This window comes from Branchiostoma belcheri, unplaced genomic scaffold, assembly GCF_001625305.1.
Source record: "Branchiostoma belcheri isolate BF01 breed outbred unplaced genomic scaffold, Haploidv18h27 scaffold3, whole genome shotgun sequence".
Classification (NCBI taxonomy): Eukaryota; Metazoa; Chordata; class Leptocardii; order Amphioxiformes; family Branchiostomatidae; genus Branchiostoma; species Branchiostoma belcheri.
Window position 1 is genome coordinate 2,258,252 of NW_017803909.1, and position 22,834 is coordinate 2,281,085.

Genomic DNA, 22,834 nt, shown 5'->3' on the forward strand with positions numbered 1-22,834 from the left:
CATATCACAGAAAAATTAGGTCCTCCATCAATTGCTTTTACCTAGTACCTCAAAATTACAGTTTTTCTTACGGCATCTGTGGTAGGATATGTACTTGCTGGTTGCAATCTACATGTACTAAGAGTATTTTTGATAGCTGTATTGCACGTAAATTGTATTGCATATGAATAGATGTGTGTTTTTGACTAATGTTTTCTTTTTCATTTTTGTGAAAAATATTTTGCTTATCGTAAACATTTCTGATGGAACTGGTACTAGTCATTAACTGATTAAAATTCTCAGTTGTACCATGACGAATGCTGTGTCTCTTACTGTTTGAGTGAATTGCTTCTGTCATAATTTATTGAATAATTTTGGCAATATTTAGTATTTCATTTTCAGGAGCAGTAGCCAATGTCAAAGACTTATCTTATTTAAAAGTAGCAAGGATATACTTGTTTCATTTCAGTGTTGTACATTGTACAAATTTTTAATCCATTTAATCTATTCATATTTGAGAGGGATACATTTTAGTAATCACCAATTCCAAACACTCTAGATATTCTGTGAAAACTTCAATTTTCGGACATAAAGAGTAGTCAATTATTTCGCTACTGTTTAGCCATAAATCGTGAAATAATTTCTTTCTGCCCACCTGAACCCGGAAGTGTGTCGTGTCACCACGTGACCTACTCCCATAGTGCACTAGGCAGTTGGGTGACGTCATCCTAGGTTTCCTCATCGTTTTGGGAGTCGAGTCTACAGATAACTTGGCCGCAAAGATGTCGTACGCGTACCTTTTCAAGTACATCATTATAGGCGATACAGGTAAGAGTGTTAGAGATTCTATGTGCGCCGATGTGGTGAGAAAATAGCTGACTGTTGGGGCAAAATGTGGACGGAAAGTGTCGGCTCTGATGGCGCAGGTTGTCACGTCTGTCTTTAAACATGGCCGCTCTGCTCATTCGATTTACTTCGCGACGTTTGCTGCGGATTTGACGTCTTCTTCTACCATGAAAGTTTGGTACAGGCTATGTGTCATACCCGAGCGACATCTGTCCTTCAGAAAGAGGCAGATTCTGTACGTCCTACCGCTTCCAAAATGGTGATGTTTTGGTCCAAAACAAAATGGCGGCACACCTTTCGAAAAGGTTCAAATTTGCATGCATGATGTTTCTGTCGTCAAACTCATAGTCCATATTTTACATTGGCCTTTGCAGACTTTACTGTTTGAGCTGATTTTGTCAAACTGACGTATTATGTGTTGGGAACGTAAATAGAAAATGTACCAGATTATTCAAGCGGAAAAATCAGCTGACCTGTAAAAGAATTACTAGAGTATGATGCTCACGTCACCTGTTGTGTTGAAACCTTTGTGTTCAACCCTACACTTTCACTGATATAGAATTATAAGTGCAGAATGGATGTAGAATAAATTTAAACGATTTGTAGATGGATAGGAATTTCTTCCAGGACTCATCTCGCCTAGTACATCTAAGATGATTAGTACAGACCATAACCCACATCAGCATGCTAGTGTGGTGTCTGAACACCAAAGAAAGAGCTTCTCTGAATGCCTGATTACTACCTTGGCTGAATGTACCTTTACGGTATCAACCATGCTAGACCATAGCTATCATTCTCACTTATTCCTACTGTTACACCACATACTACACACTGCAATTTTTCAACTGGCTGATAATTGGCCAAGGGAAGACAGTTCCTCGTTCCTAGTTGTAGTAATGCTAGCTTGTACTGTTGGGAGGATTATAATCATTGTGTTCGGAGATGAATAGCGTTTTCTTAAGAGGGAACAGTGCTTCTTGTTATCTTAAGAAGTATTTATATGTTAAAACTACAGAATCGTGTGTAAGATGTATCTTTAATACAACGATTTAATGATTGCAGGGGAAACAACAACCCATTGTTACAATACAAGGGAAGGTTCCAGCGTTACCAGTTTCAAAGCCTTTTGGTTTTACCAAGAAGGTTAAAGCTTGGTTTTACGGATCAGCTATAGGAAAAGTCCTGGCTTATATATTTTTCATGTACAAGTGTTTGTATTTCTTTAGTTAGCAAAGAATGAGTAATATCTACATTTAAAACTGTGAGATCCTACAAAACACCAGACAAGAGTTTGTTTTCTTTTAGAATTTAAGAAGATTATCCTTACCACATGCGAGTGTTTCCAACTAGAAAAATAGTATTGGATGGCAAAAGACAAAACAACTTGTATACAAATCAAAGCAGACAAAGGCCCTTAGTATCAGCCTAAATAAACCTGACACTACAGAGAGCAGGCATCAAGATTTGCAGTTTTTGTCGTTTGTATCACTTCAGCCAGTGTTTGGTCTTGATTTACCATGTTTGTTCATTACGTGTTATCAATGCAACCAACCATTTACCACATTTCATACTTTCCAGTTATACACATGGCTGGTTATTATTGTGCCATTGTGTCAGCCCAGTGAAGTGACAGATGGTACCAAAAGATAAAAACAGCTTATGAAATGAATAGTCATTGGTAAATTATAATGTATGTAAACAGTATAGTCTTTATCACTTACTCCCAATATCCTGCCCATAACCAGATAACCATTCATATCCTTGTTATTCTCTTTAGCACTGTTTTAAGCCATTACTTGGGCCATTTGGTTTTAAGTAAGATTTGTTTACCTAGCCTAGATTTTTGTTTTTTGTGTGGTGACGTCAATACTGTACTTTCTTACCTTCTGCAATTGAAAGCCCAGGTCAACACTGGTATCCACACCTAATGTACATTGTAGTGTGGTCAGAATTTGAGATCCCACATTAACAGTAGGTAACCATCTGCCTTCACACCTTTGATTTATGAATTAGTTATACATCATTGTATGTTTGTTCAGCATCTCATATTACTCCCTCCGTGCACTAGTGGTAACAAAGCCATTAACGGGTGTAGACTAGTGGGCTTTCAGAAAGCGGCTCCTTGCTAAAGAAATATACAGGTTCTATAACAAGATACATTAGGAACTGTTGTGAGGTATTAACTGACAATGTAATTGGTATTTGTCTGCTGAAATATTCATAAGGTGCCAAACTCTGTGGATCATTCATATGCAAAGTACCTTTTGTTATTTTGGGGGCATTGGAACTGACAGGTGGTTGCAGGTGCATTGCACAGTTTGCAGGTGTGTGAAATAAAATTCAGCAGTCGATCAAGTGGAATAAAATGTTATTTTAATCACACCAAGTACTTAGCCATGTCTTTCACAATATCATACACAAACATAACCTACAAATACATAGTGCAACGGAGTATCCACAGAAACGACAATGTAAATTTAAAGTGATTTATTGCTAATGTTGTTACAACACCCTCTTACTGCACTGTTGTTAGTAATGTTAATACCCAATGGGCCAATATGACGAATATCTATAATCAATATAAATTTTAGCAATGTGTAATCAATTAACGTTTTAATAATAATACCTTTGGACAGCATATTTAATGATATCTTGTGTTGATCACAGATCCAGTAAGGTTGCCTTGCGAGTCTGGTATCAGAGTGTACTGTGTATATAATAATATATGTATGAGTTTCTATCTAAGTCTACACATTGTCAAGCCATGTTTACCATGCAAACGCAAAAGCAAAATATGCCTTGTGCACAGATTATTAGTGTATTGTATTGTTTGTTGTGTTTTTAACATCCAGGCTGGAGTAGGCACAATGCACAACAAAACAAGACCTCTGTTTCTTAAAATGCCCTGGAGACTTTTGGTTGTGTTGTATGTCCATATCCGAGTTGGGATTAAGGCCGCAGCAACAACATCACATGATGACAGCAGTTGGAACCTTTCTCCTGATAGACCTTGAGTGCAAATTTGGCCACAGACCAAGACAAGTCTGTAGCCAATACTGTTAGATGTCCCCCAAACTGTGCTGACCCATCGTTTTTCACGGGGCAAGACTTCAAGGTGGCAGAACACATTTTATCACCAGGGTTTCCTAGATGTTTTACATTGTCCATTAAAAGAAAGCATTTCCGTAGCATGCAAATGAAAGTAAAAAAAAACATTGAAAACATTTTGTAATTCCTTATCATAGATCCAGTACAAAGTAGCAGACTTCCTTGTTCAGTATAGCATTTGCATGTTCAAAATAATGCAAATTATAGAATCACTATATGTTTAGAAATAGTGTTGTTGACTTGCGTACGTTTTGTGTTTTCAGGTGTGGGAAAATCCTGCCTACTGTTGCAGTTCACAGACAAACGTTTCCAGCCTGTTCATGATCTCACAATAGGTCAGTATAGTCTTACAGTGTACATAGGCAGGTGCCTGAGCATGCCGTTCCTTGCAGTCAGGGATGACACATTCCAGTTGTCCATTCTTCCAGTGGTTTGACGTGTTTGAAGTTTTGTATCAAATGTTACAACTAAAAACCAACTGTGTTTACTATGCAGGGCAAACACATGTTTGGGCACAAGATAGTCAAATTTAGCTGTAGCTGTCTAAAAAATCATTTTCTTCTGACAGCAAAGCATGATGTTCAATGTGTTTGTGAAACCTATGCATACTGTATACTGGTACAAATAAAACTTGAGAGATGGTTCCTAGTAGAATTTGCATATTTGTTGATATTAGCCCTGAGGTAAAATTATTTGCTGTATTTCTACTTTCTGGAGTAATTGTGTATGTCTGCACTGTTCTCCACATCTACATTGTATCTTCTCTCTCAGGTGTCGAGTTTGGTGCTCGGATGATCACGATTGACGGCAAGCAGATCAAGCTACAGATCTGGGATACGGTAAGGATCTCCACTATGAATGAATGCATCTCAACAATGATTCTTCATGTTTGTGGAATGTATGAAGTCATATTTTATATACCATCACAGTTTGTACTTCCAATGAAAATGAACCATTATAGAGATAGGTGAACGTACCTTTATCATAATCACTCAAACATACTGTGATAGGTCATGTTTTCCATGCTTATATGTTCTTACCGCTTATATGTGGGTAGGCATTGCATGTATGATATTACAGGTGACTACATTGTGTTTTTGGTGATGCCTTAGGGGCGGGAGTGGGGAAGAGTTGAGGAAGGGTTAGACTAGGGGGAAGGGGAAGATTTGAGGAAGGGGTAGAGTGGGAGAGGGGGAAATATAATTTATTTTACAAGCATCATCATTTCCTCATTCAGTGGACAGTTCTCCTTAGTGTGATACAACATTTAGCTGCTAGGAGGCACTGCTGGCACATAGACTATAGAGTTTGAAAAGCCAGATTTGTAGCTGCAGTACTCTCATCTGCCTCTAGGAAGAGCTCTTGTCTATAGATGGCTTCTTGAAGTTTAGAAAATGCCCTTGCTGCAAACAACTGCATTATGATTACATTCTTGTGTTGTGTAACAACAACATTGTGTTAAGCACATGCTATTTTTACCTTTTTTACCATCAGACTTTAACCAGAAAGAATTATACAGGGTTCCAATTTTCTCAAACACCCCATGACCAGAATCACCTGAATGAAGAGAATCTAGCGTGCATGTCATAATTAACATAGTTTGACAACAACCATTCATGTCAAATTTTTCGCACAAGACCATGCCATCTTTCAAACTGAGAGTTTCCCTTTTCCAGCCTTAAAACAGAGGCTCTAAGCACTTTTACCACCATCCATTTTGAGGATGAAATTTCAAAAGCCACTAAGTTTTGATCCTCAAGGTTTAACCTTTAGTAAAAGAGTCCCAACCATGTCTGGATTCATAACGTATATCATGCTGGATGAAAAGAAAGCTAATTTGCATAATCCAATGATGCGGTATGGAGCCAAGGAGATAACCTCATTGCAGGTTCATTTCCCGACCTCATTATGCACGGTTATAAAGTGTAATCTGATTTCCTGCTGAAATTGACTTTTATGTAAATGTCATGTCGTGCCATATGGCTGGTAATAGATCACAGATTGTCGACCTTCTACACACCTTATCATATGTAATATAGAAAAGAAGTCATCTAGATTATCATTGTTAATTGCACCATCACAATGTTATACAAAGTGTATAGAAATTAATGTTGTGTCAAGAGGGTTAGGAAATTTGTTTTCGTAATCACAGGGATGCTGGCTATGATCTGTATTTTGTCTACTAATTAGGGAGTCTTATTTCCCTTGAAATTAAGGCAATTAGGTTTAAGTTATCTTCTTCACAACAGATATTTAAAACTGAAAGGAGATATGGAAAAGTAAGAGGATACATGAAGTCCAAGGTTTTATTACCATGGAAAATGATGTTACGTTTTCTGTAACTATGTTGTGTTGTACACAGGCTGGGCAAGAGTCATTCCGATCCATCACACGGTCATACTACCGCGGCGCGGCGGGCGCTCTTCTCGTCTATGACATTACAAGGTCAGTGTGGACCGAAACTTGACGGCATGAAACCTGATCTTTTCTGTCTGTGAACATTAAACTATTGGCAAAGAAACTCCATAAGAACTACACCTTGTAATGTGTGTCCTTGTTGTTTTGTTTGTCACCATACTGTGATATACTGCGACCCATTTCATGTCCCCACCGGGACAATATTTCCCATCCAGTGATCTGGGCTTTACCTGTTAAGCCTGATCTGTAGATGATATTAGATTTTTACACCGAGGCCATGACCTGTAAAAGGTGCAACTGTGGATGACATATTAAAGCTGCAGAATGCTGCTGAACCTGGACCATAGTGCCTATCAATCATGATAGGTGTGTGCAAGGGACTGATTTGAAGCTTAAGTATGTTGGACTGCTACTACTACAGAAGTCTGTTAAAGAATATTTTACCCCTGCAACTTTTTCAGGCGGGACACGTTCAACCACTTGACAACCTGGCTGGAGGATGCCCGCCAACACTCCAACTCCAACATGGTCATCATGCTCATCGGCAACAAGAGGTATAATCTAGCTTACTCTACACTTTTGTTCACAGTTTGGCAAATATTTTTCACGCTCCATTCATTATTTATAGTTAAAGTTTCTACGGATTTCTCCTTCACACAGCACTGTTTAAGGTATTAGCAGAGAACACTGCAATATTTACATGAATGTTTTGTTTTGAAACAACTCCTTCTCATTCTATACTTGATGTGAAGCTATGGTAAAGTTTTTCCTTTAAAATGCACTAGAATCTGTTTTAGCTTCCATATTCTTTCATGAGAGTAATCTTTATAGACTCCTCCTTTTTTTACTAAGAAAAAAATCCAGCAATGCCGAAGCTTTTTGACTGTAGATCATGATATTATCAACCCTCTTTTGTGTTCCTCTGTTTATTGAAGAGCCCATTTTCCATGTGTTTACCACTTCCCTTCTGTGTTCATGTTTCCCCCAGGTGTAGAAAGCATACTTTATAGCCTGTAATATTAGTGGCTGGGCATGTTCCATGGGAAGGTGGTACACCCAGCCTGATGAAAACCCCTCCCCAGTTAATGCCGGAGCCTCTCTGGGGACAAACCTTTGCTGATTGCCTCGCCACTTTGTGGGATTTTCATCACTTTTTACTGTCACTTTGCGCTGCGTGGAGCCGCGATATGATCCAACATGTCCTGACGGCATTGTTTTTATGTGTGAGATCAAATCAATTGTGCTCCAAACATCTCTATCCCTGTCCTCATATAACAGAACATGGGTATAATACCGGTACTTGTAAAAACAGCTTGTTGCAGTCATCAGCCAAGAAGAGGATGATTAAAAAAAAATTTTTTTACTAAATTTTAAAGTTTCCTATGCTTACATCATGTAGAAATATGTACCAAAGAAGCAACAGAAATACATTTGTAGTTGTCTTTTGTATGGGAATGGTGCTATACATATTATAAGGTACAATATATTACTTCAGTTGAAAGCAGACATTGTGTAGACATCTATGTAATATCAATGTGGAATGTCTACACCCTTCATATTATAGTATTAACTTCTATCTGCCCATGCGGATGGCATTATTAGTAAGCCCTATGCAGATTGCTAAGGTAATCATCATAACCTTTCCACAAAGGAGCTTGAGACGTAATCCAAAATAATACAACCATTATAAAAAGCTCTTCGCGGAAAAATCTTGAGCACCTGCCAGAAAACCACATCTCCGTTCAACATAATAATCGTTATGTGTTAACTGTTTGTGGGCTGGTAATATGTAGAGTAATGGAGACATACGTAAAGGTTGTGTGCCTGATTTTACTCATGTTATTCGGCATGGCTTTAGTGCGGACTAGTGGCGCCCACTAACTCTGTTTTTATGGCACGGTATATGAGAGGTCTAATCTGTTATTATCAGTGCCCACTTCAACCCCTCCAGGGAATACTTATAGTTGAAAGGTCATTAAGTGTTCTACAGTGAATCACTTTATATTCACTGCACAAGAATTTATACATGTATCCATGGCATTTCTAGGAACAGGTTGAATGGGCTGTTACATATTTTGACAGTATCAAGTTGTAAGAACTTCTTTTTTATACGTAATAAGCTAGGTAAATATATACGATTTATATTGGTAACATCACATCTGGGCTATGCCATATTGAAATACTTGGATTCCGACTTGGAAGGAAGAGCTGGACAACATCTCACATCTGGAGTCAACTTGGAAATTCCTAGAGAAAGAAATAAAACACAAGGTTAATTGTATGCCAGTGAAACACACCGTAAATGCTTGAGATCATATAAAATCAAGAGGGAGTAATATTGAAATTCTTGTAAAATTAATACTAAAAAGTTAGGGTAACAGTTTTTTTATTAATCTTAAGCTTTCAAACAGGCTGCTTTTTGTAGCTGCTCACCTGCTGCCAAAAATAATCTCAGTAATTAGTTGAACTGACAATGTTGTATAAAAAAAATGAACTGACAATGTTGTATAGTACCATTGAATGTATAGAAATGTAAATATGCGGATTGAGCTTTGATATAGCACAGGTGAGTGCAGAGAGAAGATGGGATAATGGTTTTTGGAGCCGCTCACCTGTTGCCCCCAGGTGAAATGGTGAATCCGACAGCTGTCTGGCTTGCGATGTTACCTGGAACAAAACATGACATCATTACCCTACAAGTGTTTTCCCAGAACTTAGAAAATATGACTAAGCCATTACGTAGGCACCATGAAACTCAGCTTGTAAAATTGGCGAGTAATTTTTAGATGATCGTTTTTCGTTTTATTGGTATACTAAGATTTTAACACTAATGGACATTATCGATTGAATATGATATGAAATAGTGCAACATTTTAGAGGTTTCGCCCCACTGGTTGCCTGCTGTTAGGAGGTGGGAAGTTGAAATTCATAGTTGTTTTTCCCGTCTGTTTGATACTTCTTAAATTTTCTTGTGTTCAAGTTATAAATATTATGTAGACATACAAATAATATTAGAAAGTGCAAGGTATTCGGCAGAAAATAAATGTTGAGGGGTGGATTTATTTCAAGAAGCATAGAAATCTTGTTTGACACAATTGGAATTTAAAAGTCAAAGATGTTTACAAAATACCTTAATTAAACCTCCTTTATGCAGCAGGCAACATCCATGCTGAGTGCATGTTGTAAATTTCCATTCTTGGATTTTTCCCTAGGCTACAGACCATGTAAGAGTAGTAGAATGTTACCATCAACCCAGCCTACACTCCCAAAGTACAACCCCTATGTATGAATGATCCACCCCAGTTCTGCTAGATCTCTCCATGTATGTATTCTGCTGGAATCCCAATCCTCCTGGGGATTTACCAACATTTAGTAATCCATTGCAGCAGGCCTGCTGGATTAGCATGCCACCTGCCCAGGGTCTGACCTACTTTTCACTGCCATTAGGGGTGAGGTCATCATAGGTGAGGAGAGTGAAATATCCAATCAATCGCTCATTCCATTTGGTATCATCTGCCCACAGTGTTTAGCTTGTGGCAGCATCCATCAGGGTTTGCTGGGGAACTGCTCATGACAGCACCCAACATTTCCCTCTGTGTGTCCCCGGCATAACCTTGGCTTGGCGTACGCAGAAGGATCTCTCACACAGATGGTGCAGGATTATTGGATGAAAAGAGAACCTTATTAAGAGGATTAAGGGCTGTTATGCACGAGAGTAGAAAAATTAGATAAAGCTTTTGGCATCTTCAACGTTGTTGATAACAAACACAAGAAGTAATTGGATTTTCAAAACACCATCTATTGATAGCTCTATTTACCCATTTTTATGCCTGTATATGATAATGACCTGTTTACTGTATACAGTTACCATCGCTGTCATATATTTTGCAATGGAAGGAAAAGAAGTTTTTTTTTGCATTTCTTTGAAGTTGAAACATTCTATATGTAGTACAGTAGAAGCATAAAGCACATATTCGTTATAATTTCGTTATTTTGTCACAGCGAAAACTGGAAAATAAAACCACCCAAAAAAACACAAAAGTGTGTGCATTAAATTTTACAGTATGAAGACGAGGATGACATTGCCCCCATGTTTGTATTTCCTCTTGACATTGATTGGAATCAAGTAGACTCTATGACCTGAGCACTTGGTCATAACATCATTAGCATAATTTAGCTAATCCACAGGGATTAGGAGATAAGAGGTACATATTTGAGACAGCTTATAGTAAGGATTGTGACACTATGTTTTGCAGCTTATTGGTATGATACACATGCAAAATATTTAGTAATAGATACTTTATTGGTATATTATTTATCATAAACCTATGTGGTTACCATTTGCCACCATGAAATGCATCAAAATATCTACTTTAGTTGAAGCCTCGTTGGGAATTTTGTTCACAAGACCTGCCTGAAATAGAACATTCACAAAGAATGATGTATGCAGAAATGTTGCATTGGCCCATTAATTTCATTACAAAGCTCATGCTAAAATTTTGTTTGGGTCTGTTAGGAGACATTTATTCTTCTTGGACTGTTTCATGTTCTCTACTTTTGTAGAATTACTTTTCACAGTTATTTTCCATTTACTGTATACTGGAGATGAGTTAATAATGTTTTACCAGTTTTACATCTAACCCCATCTGTACCACTTCTGAATCATCCCTGTTTTAGGAAATTAGTGGAACTCCCCTTGGTCCCCAGCACACCTGCTCTTTCTACCCAGACATTAGTCAGACTTGTTGTTGAACAGTGTGGGTCACATGTCTCCCCAGCAGGCAGTCTGTCTCTGGATAATGCACTCAGCCTTTACTCCCCAGTGTGAGCCTGCTGCACTGTTTTGTTCCCAACTCTGCGCAGAGAGAGCCACGTGCACACAGACCACACACTCCCTCCGCAGCACACTACACAACTTGTTATTTTGTTCACCAACTCACCAAAGTCAGGAAAGTGGAAGTAATTCCGTGCAGCTAACACCTGGCCGCTGCGAAACCTCAAAGTAAAAATGCCCGGGCAAAAATATTGGGAGAGAAAAGAGATCACGGGTCAGCGTTCTGGGTCATTCTTCACTTTGTTTGGTGACAGAAGGTGTCCAGGTGATTCACTTACACACATCAACAGGGCCTGCAGAGCAGGAGGGGCCCAGCATACACATCTGTCAGGCTGGGGGCTTTTAGAACTGCAGGAAAGGGAAGAGTGAGACAGAACAGATGTGTAGGGGACATGGTCAAGGTTGCCTTGTGTTTTTACTCTTTTCTTGACAATGTTGGTACTGTTGTATGTACTGTACTTCAGTCGCAAAACAAAGTTACAGAATACTTTTCCATGGCTAACAAATGTTACACACATCACTGTTCAGAATTAGTTGATTTTTCTCCACCCACCTCACATTCACGAAAAGGGACAAATCAGATGCATGTGCATGTAGTTCGTTATTTTGTTAGATGCGACCATTTCCTACAACCTAGGAAGACCCAGTCCAAAGCATATTTTTTTGTGCGTGGGAAATAACTGGAAATTCATCGTAGAGATCTGATTGAAATACCCCTAGATACTTCACACATATGTATACAGCTCTTCATGTGGGGTACTGAGAGGTGCAAAGCCATTCATACCTGGATAATAACATTGGATACCTGTTGTGTAATTATCACATTAAAGTTGTATGGACCTCTCTTCATGACCATTACAAATTAAGGTGCCCTTAAGTTAAATGTTCAGAACTCCACAGTGCTTCCAGCGACTACTATTAATGAAATAACACATCAGCCTGTTCACACATCTGCATGACTTTTAACAAAGGATGATTTGCCAGAAGCCAGTGGAATAAAGTAGGTTTCCCTTGAGGCATAACTTTCCCCCTCAGATGGAGGTGGCTGTGGGCAGTGTGCTTTATGGGAAAGGCTAAGCGAAAGGCAGGTTCAGATGACAAAGGTCCACGGCTCTATTTGTTATTCTCCGGACCAAATGGTTCATAATCCATTCCAGCTCGCGAACGACCGGGGACAAAGTAGATGATAATTGTGGGGAACACAGCCACCTGCCCTCGCCTGGCTGATTTAGGGCCCTGTCTGACAATTTTGCACTTCAGGCATGAAATGAAGTGGTTAGGGCCGTCAGGTCCCTGGAAAACAAAAGAGCCTGGTGCCGGGCAGTTTATCGGTCGGCACAGATGCCATGACCTGTGTAAATGGCAGGGGATGAGGAGGAAGGTACCACTGCCGACCAAATTGGATGCAGGCTCCATTCCGTGCCTGAGTCACCTCACAAAATTATGCACCATGTATATAGCTTATAAAACATTGTGAAGTTGTATAAAGGTCTGGTGGACTTGATGGCTGCCTACACAAATGTTTTTAGAAGTCATGAGAGGTCAAAGAGAAATAACAGAAATATATGGCTGACTGTAAGCAAGCGGCTCAGGGAAGGCTTTGGATATCCATCTTATACGCTTTACACTTGCATAAATTGAGTAATGAAATAAGCACAAAGTTTACTATTGGAGAGAGCCTATATCATTATGCTAATCATATATATGAATGCAGTGAATAAAATATACTATTACTAGATACATGACCTTTGACTTGCATCTTTTCAGTCTTGCACTGATAATGCACAGCTATTGAGTTGATACAAATTGATTTCATTTTGTAGAATATTAGATTTTCTTCATTTCAGAGATACATGTATCATTGTCCAGGTTCTTTAATATTCTCTATGATGCTGTAAGTAGATGGTTGGTTGTTGGATATTCATACTGTGTTGTCCTCGTGCACAGTGACCTGGAGAGCAGACGCGAGGTTAAGAAGGAAGAGGGCGAGGCTTTTGCACGGGAACACGGGCTGATCTTCATGGAAACTTCTGCTAAAACTGCTGCCAATGTAGAGGAGGTGGGTAAAACAAAATAAATGGATGCCATGTAAAAAATAATGTTTACCTTTCTGTGACTGTCCCCAAGGGAGTTAGATATAGTTTTGGTGTGCAGAATGCAGCCTACCTGTTCATTCCAGTCTACCTGCTGTACTGGCTAGCCCAGGATTAGGGCCAATTTATACAGGGAAAAAAATATAATTTGGCCTGCATCAAATGATATATGTTTATGTTTGAAACAAGCCCACCATCAGTGCCATGCGGGGGTGGCGGGCTTGTTTAATTTACATGCTCAAAAAATCTGTCCCATGACATGCACGGAACGTTTTCTTGGCAGGCCTATAATGATATTTTTTGCCCGTGTAAATTGGCCCTTATATTTCCCCACTCCATCCACTACCACTCTTCTCTTCAACACTCTGTGAAGTTGTTGATGGCTCAGTGCTGTTCACCTGACTAGCACAGTTTTCTGTCTCCCTGCTACAAGTACAACCCTATCCTCTCCATTCCAACACCCTGTGGCATGTTGATGGCTCAATGTACCTGGTGGGATGTCAACACTGGGTTTAGCAGAGCTGGCAAATAGCCCAGGAGCTCCCAACACTCCCTGCTGTCAGTAGAGGTCCTAACACAACACAAACATGCCCTGTCTTTCAAGTCCATGGGTTTTACATTACAGTATAAAGCCGATAAACCTGGGATTTCCCCTAAACAGGGCCTTTATCCCAGGGCCTGGCTAGGGCAACTTTGATGTAGTATCCAGGAGAGAGAAGTGTCTAGGTGCTGAAATTTGTAGATCCTTTGTTTGCACAAAAACCTAAACTTAGACAGACTGGTCCCCTGAGAAGTTTCCTGACAGCTATAGTTAGAATCAAGAGATGATTGTTCACAGAGATGTATAGATGGCATTGTTCTTCATGTTTTCAATACATAGTTTATAGATAGTATTTTTGAATTGACATATTTTTGAATTTGATATAAAGATCTAAACTTATTTTGTACGTTCTTTAGTCCAACAAGTCTTTATGGTAGAAACATTCCACCTGCTACGTCAAGAAAAAGTCAAACTGAGTATATTAATTTTAAGACTAACTTAGTGCAGAAATTTTGAAATATTCTGAACTGTCTTCTTCTACCAGGTGGTCATAAGAACCAGTATCTCAAAATCCCCCAATACATCCTCCATCAGATCACAGATCACTGGTACCAAATTGATGACCCCGGGGCTCATCATGGAGTTTGTCTGTCTCCTGTTTTGATATTTTTATTCGGAATACAACTGTAGTTGCAGAAGTACTTAGAACAATGTAATATCCTTTAGCACAACCAAATATAACTCCAATGTTCAGATAGAGACTTATTGACGTCCTTGTCAGTAAGGATTCCCAGTAAGTTTCCATCGCCAGTGTTTGAAAAGGTCCCAGTTCAGCCCTGCTGGTGTACTGAATGGGTAGGGCCTTGCATGATTAATCAGGCTGTGGTAAATGTCAGGCCCTGCTCCCTGCCTCCTGCCTACTAATCACCCCTGCAGGGTAACTTGAGCACTGCCCAGGGACCTGGTTGGCTGAGGCAGGTTGCAGGGTCCCATGGGACTGGACCATCCATCACAAAGGGTCAAGTGGCCACCACCTGCTCCATTCATCACATTGACATGGACTCTACCATTCCTAACTCTCCATACAATATCTTACCTCTGGCAAACAGCCCATAATGGGCCATGTACCCTGTACACGACTGCAAAATTCAGAGCTGTAAAAGTCGGCGTCAGGGCGGTATTTGGAGGGTGTTTGTGGCTGGAAATGTGGGGTAAGGGTGGAGAGGTTGTCCATGGGTCACCGCTAATGGCAAGCCCTTTGAAATGAGCCCTGACATTTTCTGGCATCCCATGGTGCATTGGGCTGTGTATGGGGAGGGGTTGAGGCATTGTTCTGTAAACATGCAGGACTCTGAAGGAGGGCCTCAGCACTGTACATCAGAATTTGGATGGGAAGGTTTGATAAAACTGAAGAAGGCAAAACTAAAAAAAAATTTTTACATACTAATGAATTGCTACAAAATACTTGAAATATGACCACAGGATCATGTTTATGATATAATGGTATCATTGATATATGAGGTATTAATCACTCAAAATATAATCTACAGAAGGAATTTGTCAAAACAGGTTGCAATAATTTGTCATGATCAACAGGTCAAAACAGGTGTAAAGGGTAGCTGGAAACATTTCTAAATGTGCAAAGAAATTACCAGTAGGGTTGGTATGAAATGATTCAAGAGAGAAGTGCACCATGATTGAGCATTTGAAAAACTATAACATGACAAGATAACAAGTAAACAACATAATAATTTCTTATGCTATACATTGCTGAGGCAACAAGTTCCCCTCCAACCCCCAGTGAAAAATTTTGCCATCGTCTCTTCGTGGCTATTTTAAAAGAAGGAGTACTTGTAGACAAGGCCAAAGATTAGGACTTCATCATTTTGTGGGGCGGTAAGAGACCCTGTTTCAGGGACCCCTACTGCAGCCTCAGCTCAAGTGTCCCAACCCTGTGATTGGTCACAGCTTGTGCAGGGTCTAGAACTGACCTGGAGAGGTCAACGGTCGAGACAAGCATGTAACCCCTGCTCATGAAAGACAGACACTACTGGCTGGAAGAGAAGTACTGTGGGAAAGCATCTGCCAGGTTCTGCAGCCTACACAGCTCTTTTGAAGGAGTAACACAAGTCAGGTCATGGTCTCAGACCCTGGCATACTTTGTGCTATTCATGGCTGTCCGTCCTGTGGTGGGACATGCGGGATCTGGTACTTGCAACTCACACTGCCAATCAATTACACGTAAACTGTCAACAAAGCCCTGCATCCTTTCTTTGGAGGTCAAACTGCTGTGAAAGTTGTCCAGCCAGAAGTCTTGAGAACAAAGCCTGGCCTGAACCAGGGACCAGGTCCACGTGAGGTGTTTTAGTTGGCTGAGGATAGACATGATAGACAAATTTGGTCACTTTTAAGCCTAACCTGTCCAATAATGAGTCGTGGAAATTTAAAGTCACCCAACTTGTTTGTTGAACCAGTTGGTAACAAACATTGCATGCATAACGACTCACCTGTAGCAGACTAAAGGTCAAATAAGAGTTGTCCCCACACGCTGTACAAAAGGAAGAGAATACATACAATGAAGGAGAAGCAACAGAAAGAAAGGGAAACAAGCAACATGTCCTCTGTGTTGACAACATCGACTCCAGACATAGGAAGTCACCAAAAAGTTTGCATAATGGTTGCTTCAGTCGTAAAGTTTCCTATGAAATGAAAATATGTCCTATCCCTCGACTCCAAAACACACCAGCTATGAGGACCTGAGCTCTCTCAACTGTTTAATGCAGTATTTTCTGTAATCTCTGGGTCCAAGAACTCCAAAGGGTCCTTCAATGGGTTCACACAGTTTAAAATTGAAGAGAATAGATCTTCTCTAACCTTCTCCCTGCTGTATAACCAATAGAAAATTGGCAGCCAAAGGGCTTCTTCAGTGTGCTAAAGGTTAAAGGAGTGGGAGAACTCTCATTTCAGGGGAGAGTGAATGGATTCTTTCTTGATCCCAAAGTTAATGATTCTGTGGGAAGATACAAAAAATGTTTTCAGGATCAATGATCAGTAATAGAAGGCCATTTGAAGTCTCTGTAATGGTAAGATGGAGAGAGTAGTCTACCTAGTGCAAATAATACACATGGATTGATACTGTGTAACAGTGAATATATGTTGACCTGTAGCGTAGTTAGCTTGCCCTCTGGCCATGGTGCTTCCTCCCACCTACATTTGTTCTCTCCCATTGATCACCAAAGCTGTAGTGTAAACATACATATCAGTTCAGTTTGGAGTAAGATTTTCTTCTGTCCTCTACAGGCTTTCATCAACACAGCCAAGGAGATCTACGAGAAGATACAGGAAGGTGTCTTTGATATCAACAATGAGGTATTATATTCTCACTTTCTACATATTAACCCTCTATCTTACTGTTTTCACTAAAATTGTTAGGTTAGGTTAGGAAGTATTTTAACAGTGTATCTTCAAGATAGAACCAGATCCAAGTTTTGATATCACTTAGAACTGTTGAAAAGTCAGAACCATTTGCTTGACATAAGTTAAGCTTAACCTCTGCCCCGAGCAACATGCCACGTTAATCCCTCGCAGGTCCTTGAAAAGTTCAAGAGCAACGGAGGCATAAATCACGGAGGAGTTGGAAGACTATCTTTAGAAAGCATTTGGCCTTGAGTGACCCCTTGGATAGGGTGGACTGATTGTGAGGACAGTGTTACAGTCATTGTGTAGGTGTGTTAGAAAAATGCATACACTATCAGAAGAGTAGTGAAACCGGTATAGAGATAAATTTCCAGAGGTGAAAATGTTATTACAAAGCCAAAGGGATACAAATAATCATTCTGAATCCTGTCATAAAATATTGTTCTTCTCACCTTCCAGGCCAATGGGATCAAGATTGGACCACAACATTCCCCATCAAACCCAGCCCTGGGTGGGGGCGGCGGTGCAGGAGGCAGCCAACCCGGCGGTGGCTGCTGCTAAAAACTCACGATCATGCCCCTCCCCTCTGCCATCATGCCTCCCCCCTAAAAGTGTATGGTACAATCCAATCAGCATATTCAAATATCCCTGTAGAATTTCCATTGCATCCGTTTTATCTCCTGTATGTATGATATACTAGTAATCTGATGTGACCTCTACTCTCAGTAACAAGAGAAGTTACTGCAAGGCATCATGTTGTTGCAGTGAACATCATACACCAGACTATCAAATGTTGTAGTTTAACCAAGGCGATACATGGAAGATAGAAAAGATAGTCTTGCTAAAAAAAACAACTACATATTAACAGGAAAATATGATAATTTACAGTATTTAAAACCTGGTGAATTCCCAAAGCTGCACTTTCCTTCTGAGTAGGTTCTCCTGGGAATGGATCTTATAGCTGTCTAGTCTTATTCTTACACTTTAAGGAAACAAAGTTTAAGTAAGGATAGCATACTTGAATTTTCTCTTGATATTACCCTATCCTAACCTTTTTATCTAATGCAAACATGGGTGGAAATGTAGACTGGTGGTGAGATATGAACAAAGCTATTCCTAATCTTAGGTAACTTGTATCTGTGGGGACCTTTTCAGCCTGTGTGGGATTTTGGATGGATCAACACTCAGCATGTACTTGTATATGTTGAAGGTTGTCCTTTCTGGATAACTGGAGTCTCTGTAGGTCAAAGCTGAGGAAAATATGGAAATAAGATTACCATGGTAACCTCTTCCTGAGAAGATTGTAGATTTTGTGCAAGGTATTAGAGGTGGGAAGTATGTTTATGGCAGGATCTTTATTGTAAGTTAAACTATGTAGTATGTACTTGGCATGAAATAATGAAGGGATTCTTTCCAGGAAACAATCTATGCTGTTTGTTTGTCTTATTGGGTTAGAAAGTCATGTTATACAGATATTTGTATGAATGTGAGTACAGTCTGCTTTTTTGCGGTAGAGAAACTTCCTATCAGTGGTTCCCGTAACCCTGTAATTTTATGTAATACTATATCAAAAATCTTATCAGTACCATGTAAATCAACTAATATTATATTATATATGTATAAATGATATGTGAACGTGGATGAACTATCATTGGCAGAGGTAGCTGGTAGATCAGCAACTATACAGGCTTTTCATTAACTTTGTAGTGATTATAGTTTGAATCCACCAGTGACCATATTGGAATATGGCAGGAACATGGTAGCATGTGCATACAATTTTCCCCAACATGGTGCAGTGATGTTATGCGAAAAGCCTGTATTCTTAACTTGTACGAAGCCAACTGCACTTATACTTGTTTATTGCTGTAATAGAAGAGTTGTTTACTTTAAGTGGTCTCTTTATCTAGTTAGGTTTCTATGTGCTTGTAGACTTGTAGTTCACCCGCAGAACTTCTCTCAACCTTTATGCCAAAACTTTTGAGATTTGCAGATGTATGGACACAGGTGTTCAGAAGTGGGGACTGGGGTCGCATTTTCATGCTGAAACCATAAGTGTATGTTAGGTAGAAAGAAAGGTGTCATTTTTTTCCTGTCAATTGTAAGTTGTGAGTGGCATTCAAAATCAGCACACAGTATTACTCATGTACAGTGTACTATCAGTCCTTTAAGCAGCTTAAGCAGCAGAGAGATTTTCGTCAGCTTCTGTGCTGCTTACGAACTGGCCATTAGCCAACCAAAGGAGGTTGTGTATGCAGGATGAATGATCATGGTTTAGTTTGGTTTGAGCAAGTTTGATTGGGAAAGATTTGGCCTTTGTGCATATTGCATTCAGGCACATACATACACTTGGCAGCCAAATGCCCATACTAGGAACTAGCATACACCTGCTGGCATCAAGGCCACCAAAGTAGTTCCTGCCAGACTCTTTGTGTCTGGCAAATAATTGGCAGAACTTTACATGAAAACAGCATTTGGCTGGCTGGTAGGGTGTGTGTAAATAGGGAAGTGTGCACGAAGGCTGACTACCTTTTGTTCAGCATACTTCCTTTTACACATACCCTACTGTCTGGACAAACCCTGTCATGCCAGACTGGACCTGTTAGACTGGTATGTACTACCATTGGAATAGCTCATGCTTCTGATGATGTACGTGTATTTCTCCTACAAGTAAGCTATAAAGGAAGGGAATAGAAGTCAAGTTATGTGTAGCTTCCCTCTAAACACATACCAAGCACAGTACAGTGATCTGTATACAGTGTACTCCAGTAAAGACTACTGAAGTCTTCAGAACAAGCAGTCCACGGGTAGCAAACCTTAGTAGCTGATTGAAAAGAAAATGTTTGTCCCATTTTTGCACTTGCTGTATTAAATGTGATGGTTACTATAGGACGTTTTGTTTCTTGTCTTTCATCCCATGTGATTATTGGTACTAAGTCCTTAGAATTTACACCTAACACTACACCAAAGGCTGTCTAACTTGATTTAGGTAGCAATCACAAACTCCATTAGGAAAGACACACATGCAGCCAACTGCAATTCTTCTTTGAGTCATGGCTGGTTACCAGTACTTACCTGAATGCCAACACATGATTTTCTGTGCTAATTCACAGTTTCTAGCAAAACTGTAATTAATGACAAACAATGCAACTTCTCACTGGTTTTGAAATACTGGTATTTTATATGTACATGGGGGTTGGGGTGGCTACCTGTTCAAATAAGGGATAAAACAAATTTCAATGGACTACCTGACTGTACCAAAGCTTAACTTTTTGAAAGAATCAATCCAACCTACAAACACCCTATGTACAACTTGCACCTTGCTTGCATCTACATTTACCATAGAAGCAGCATTCCCAACAGGTGCCCCTAGCATGTCCAGATCACGAGATCAGAACAGGAAGTTCTGCTGCAGTACCAACGAAAGCCGCCAGGGGCCCCAAAATCTAAAGGTTTCTAGGTCTCGTCAAGACCTAACCACCTACCAAGTTTCATGACAATGCATATAATGCTTCTTGAGTTATGTTGTTCACAGACAAACGGACAAACACTACTGAAAACATAACCTTCTTCACGAAGGTAATAAAACTTTCCTGCCCACAACCTTACATCTACGCGTTACGTGTTACTGTGCCTTACCTAAACACCAGTGTAATGCATGGCCCAGTGTGGTGACAGGCAGTGATAGATGTGAAACAGACCGTATATTGATGGTCCTGCCGGTGCAAACAGGACCAAAACTCATTTGTTTGTTTTCCCAAATCAGCGGACGTCACCTGTGGGATGCTGGACCCGGAACTACAAACTCATTAAACATTAATTCTGTAGGTAGAATCTAGAAATGTGGCTTTGATAACTCTGTACGCTAGACCGTCATAACAGGCATACGTTAAGGTAGGTACTACATGTAGGTCTAGTGTCGCTTCCTCCAAAAAGTGGTACCAATTTCTAACAGTTTTCTTGCATTCAGCTTGTTTGAGAGTGGTATAAAGTCCTTCTCACCTATGGCTACATAACGAACGACTGTTTCACATGCATGTTCATGTCTAGTGTAAGTAGCTAGCTATAGCTTGACGATTTCATCCACATCAACTCACGAGGTGCGCTGTAAACCTCTTACCCTTCTTAGAACCATGCAGGATAACCTCACACACCTTCCCCGCTGGCTTTCACTTCGGAGGGATTTTTATCGATGGTTGTTGGCAGCTCCACTAAATGAAACTCGCCCAACGAAATTTACCTCGGCTCCACGTAGTCTGGAAGCTGCCACGGGGGACCATCTCTTCAGCACAACCTGAGCCGTGCGCCAGTCGTAAGAGGCTGCTGATGTTATTGAAATCAAATTACGGGGAAAGATGTCGTCACGCTCAACCAATCAGAGTGTCTGTGGGCAAGACGGAAGTAATTTCCCGTCGTGTGACTGATACAGGAGATGCATCTAGCTTGGCAACCAGGAATTTATCATGTGGAAAAGAGCGGAGATGGATGACAGCGATGGCATATTGCCTCATCCAGGCCACCTGCCATAAAATTGTCTTTGGGGCGAGTCTGTCTCCGGACGACTGGAGAGTTGTAAAATTTATTTTACGTGGTTTTAAAGTTGTGGACAGGCATAGAATTATGTTCTTTTCCAGGGAGGTCTATGCCTAGTTACGTCTATAATGAGCTCCGATAGCTTCTCCTTTGTGAAATGCGAGACATAGTACCTGTTTAACTAGTTGGAAATGTTCCATTCCCTGACCGACAAAATCTGTTGTTCTTGATATAACGTTATATATAGCGAATTTTTGGCTCGTAACATTCCTTTAGCCTTTCTTTTCGAAAGCGTTGATTAACAAGTCATGAATATACAAAACAAGAAAAGTATATGAGATAATTAATGCTTTCAGACCTGATGGAGTGGCATGGTTTATTAGTCTGATAATCATTAATTGTCACACTCTGTAGTTACCTCTAACTTTACATATTAACTTGAAAAAGTCCGTTCCAATTTTAAAATTTACGACAACTCCACGGAATTCCATTTCCTTCAAAACTGTTAGACAATCAATTTCTGTTTTCCAATAGATAACTAAATCACCAGTATCGGAATGATGAGCCCTACAAGGAACCAATCAAAAGGGCAATTACAATCAATTAATCTTGTGTAATTAAGCTCCCCAAGGGCCATCAACGTCAAAGCTAAATGATACAGCAGGATTAATTGATTGGCTGGATCCCAAAACGTCACGTCGCAGTGTTCATTATCTCATGGCCAACTCTTCTCTATTTGCGCAATTTCAGTGTTTGTCAAACTCTGTTATTGCATGTTATACACCGGAGCCCATCAGCCTATGCATCTTTGTCACAAACAATTTTTATTTTCTTCACCCTTAATGAAATTGTAAGATGGATCACGACCTTGCAGCAGCCTGATGATGTCCTTAGTGTGGAGAATCAATTAAGACCTGAATCGCTGATTTCCAAACTAAGTCAGGATGACATTACCTGGGGGAATACTAGCTAGGACTGCGGCGTAACTCCGGGAGGATCACGCCTCTTTTGATCAGAAAAGTTTGCCGTGCTTCTGACATGAGCTTGTCTGGAAAACTCAACATCACC

At 40.0% G+C, this 22,834-nt stretch overlaps 1 protein-coding gene and 1 long non-coding RNA gene across 2 annotated transcripts; one reads left to right on the forward strand and one right to left on the reverse strand.

Annotated features, from left to right (window-relative positions):
* The first annotated feature begins 687 nt into the window (after window positions 1-687).
* LOC109473781 (ras-related protein Rab-2A) lies at window positions 688-19,317 on the forward strand. Its single transcript, XM_019773841.1, has 8 exons — window positions 688-807; window positions 4,197-4,268; window positions 4,705-4,772; window positions 6,296-6,378; window positions 6,813-6,905; window positions 13,133-13,244; window positions 17,120-17,188; window positions 17,696-19,317. Exons 1-8 carry the CDS (start codon window positions 762-764, stop codon window positions 17,795-17,797), a joined length of 645 nt encoding a protein of 214 aa, XP_019629400.1. The 5' UTR covers window positions 688-761; the 3' UTR covers window positions 17,798-19,317.
* LOC109473782 lies at window positions 7,704-21,573 on the reverse strand. The gene is made up of 3 exons (XR_002140448.1): window positions 21,474-21,573; window positions 8,964-9,018; window positions 7,704-8,598 (listed from the first exon to the last, which is right to left on the reverse strand). It is a non-coding gene; the product is annotated as an uncharacterized LOC109473782 (long non-coding RNA).
* Window positions 21,574-22,834: the final 1,261 nt, after the last annotated feature.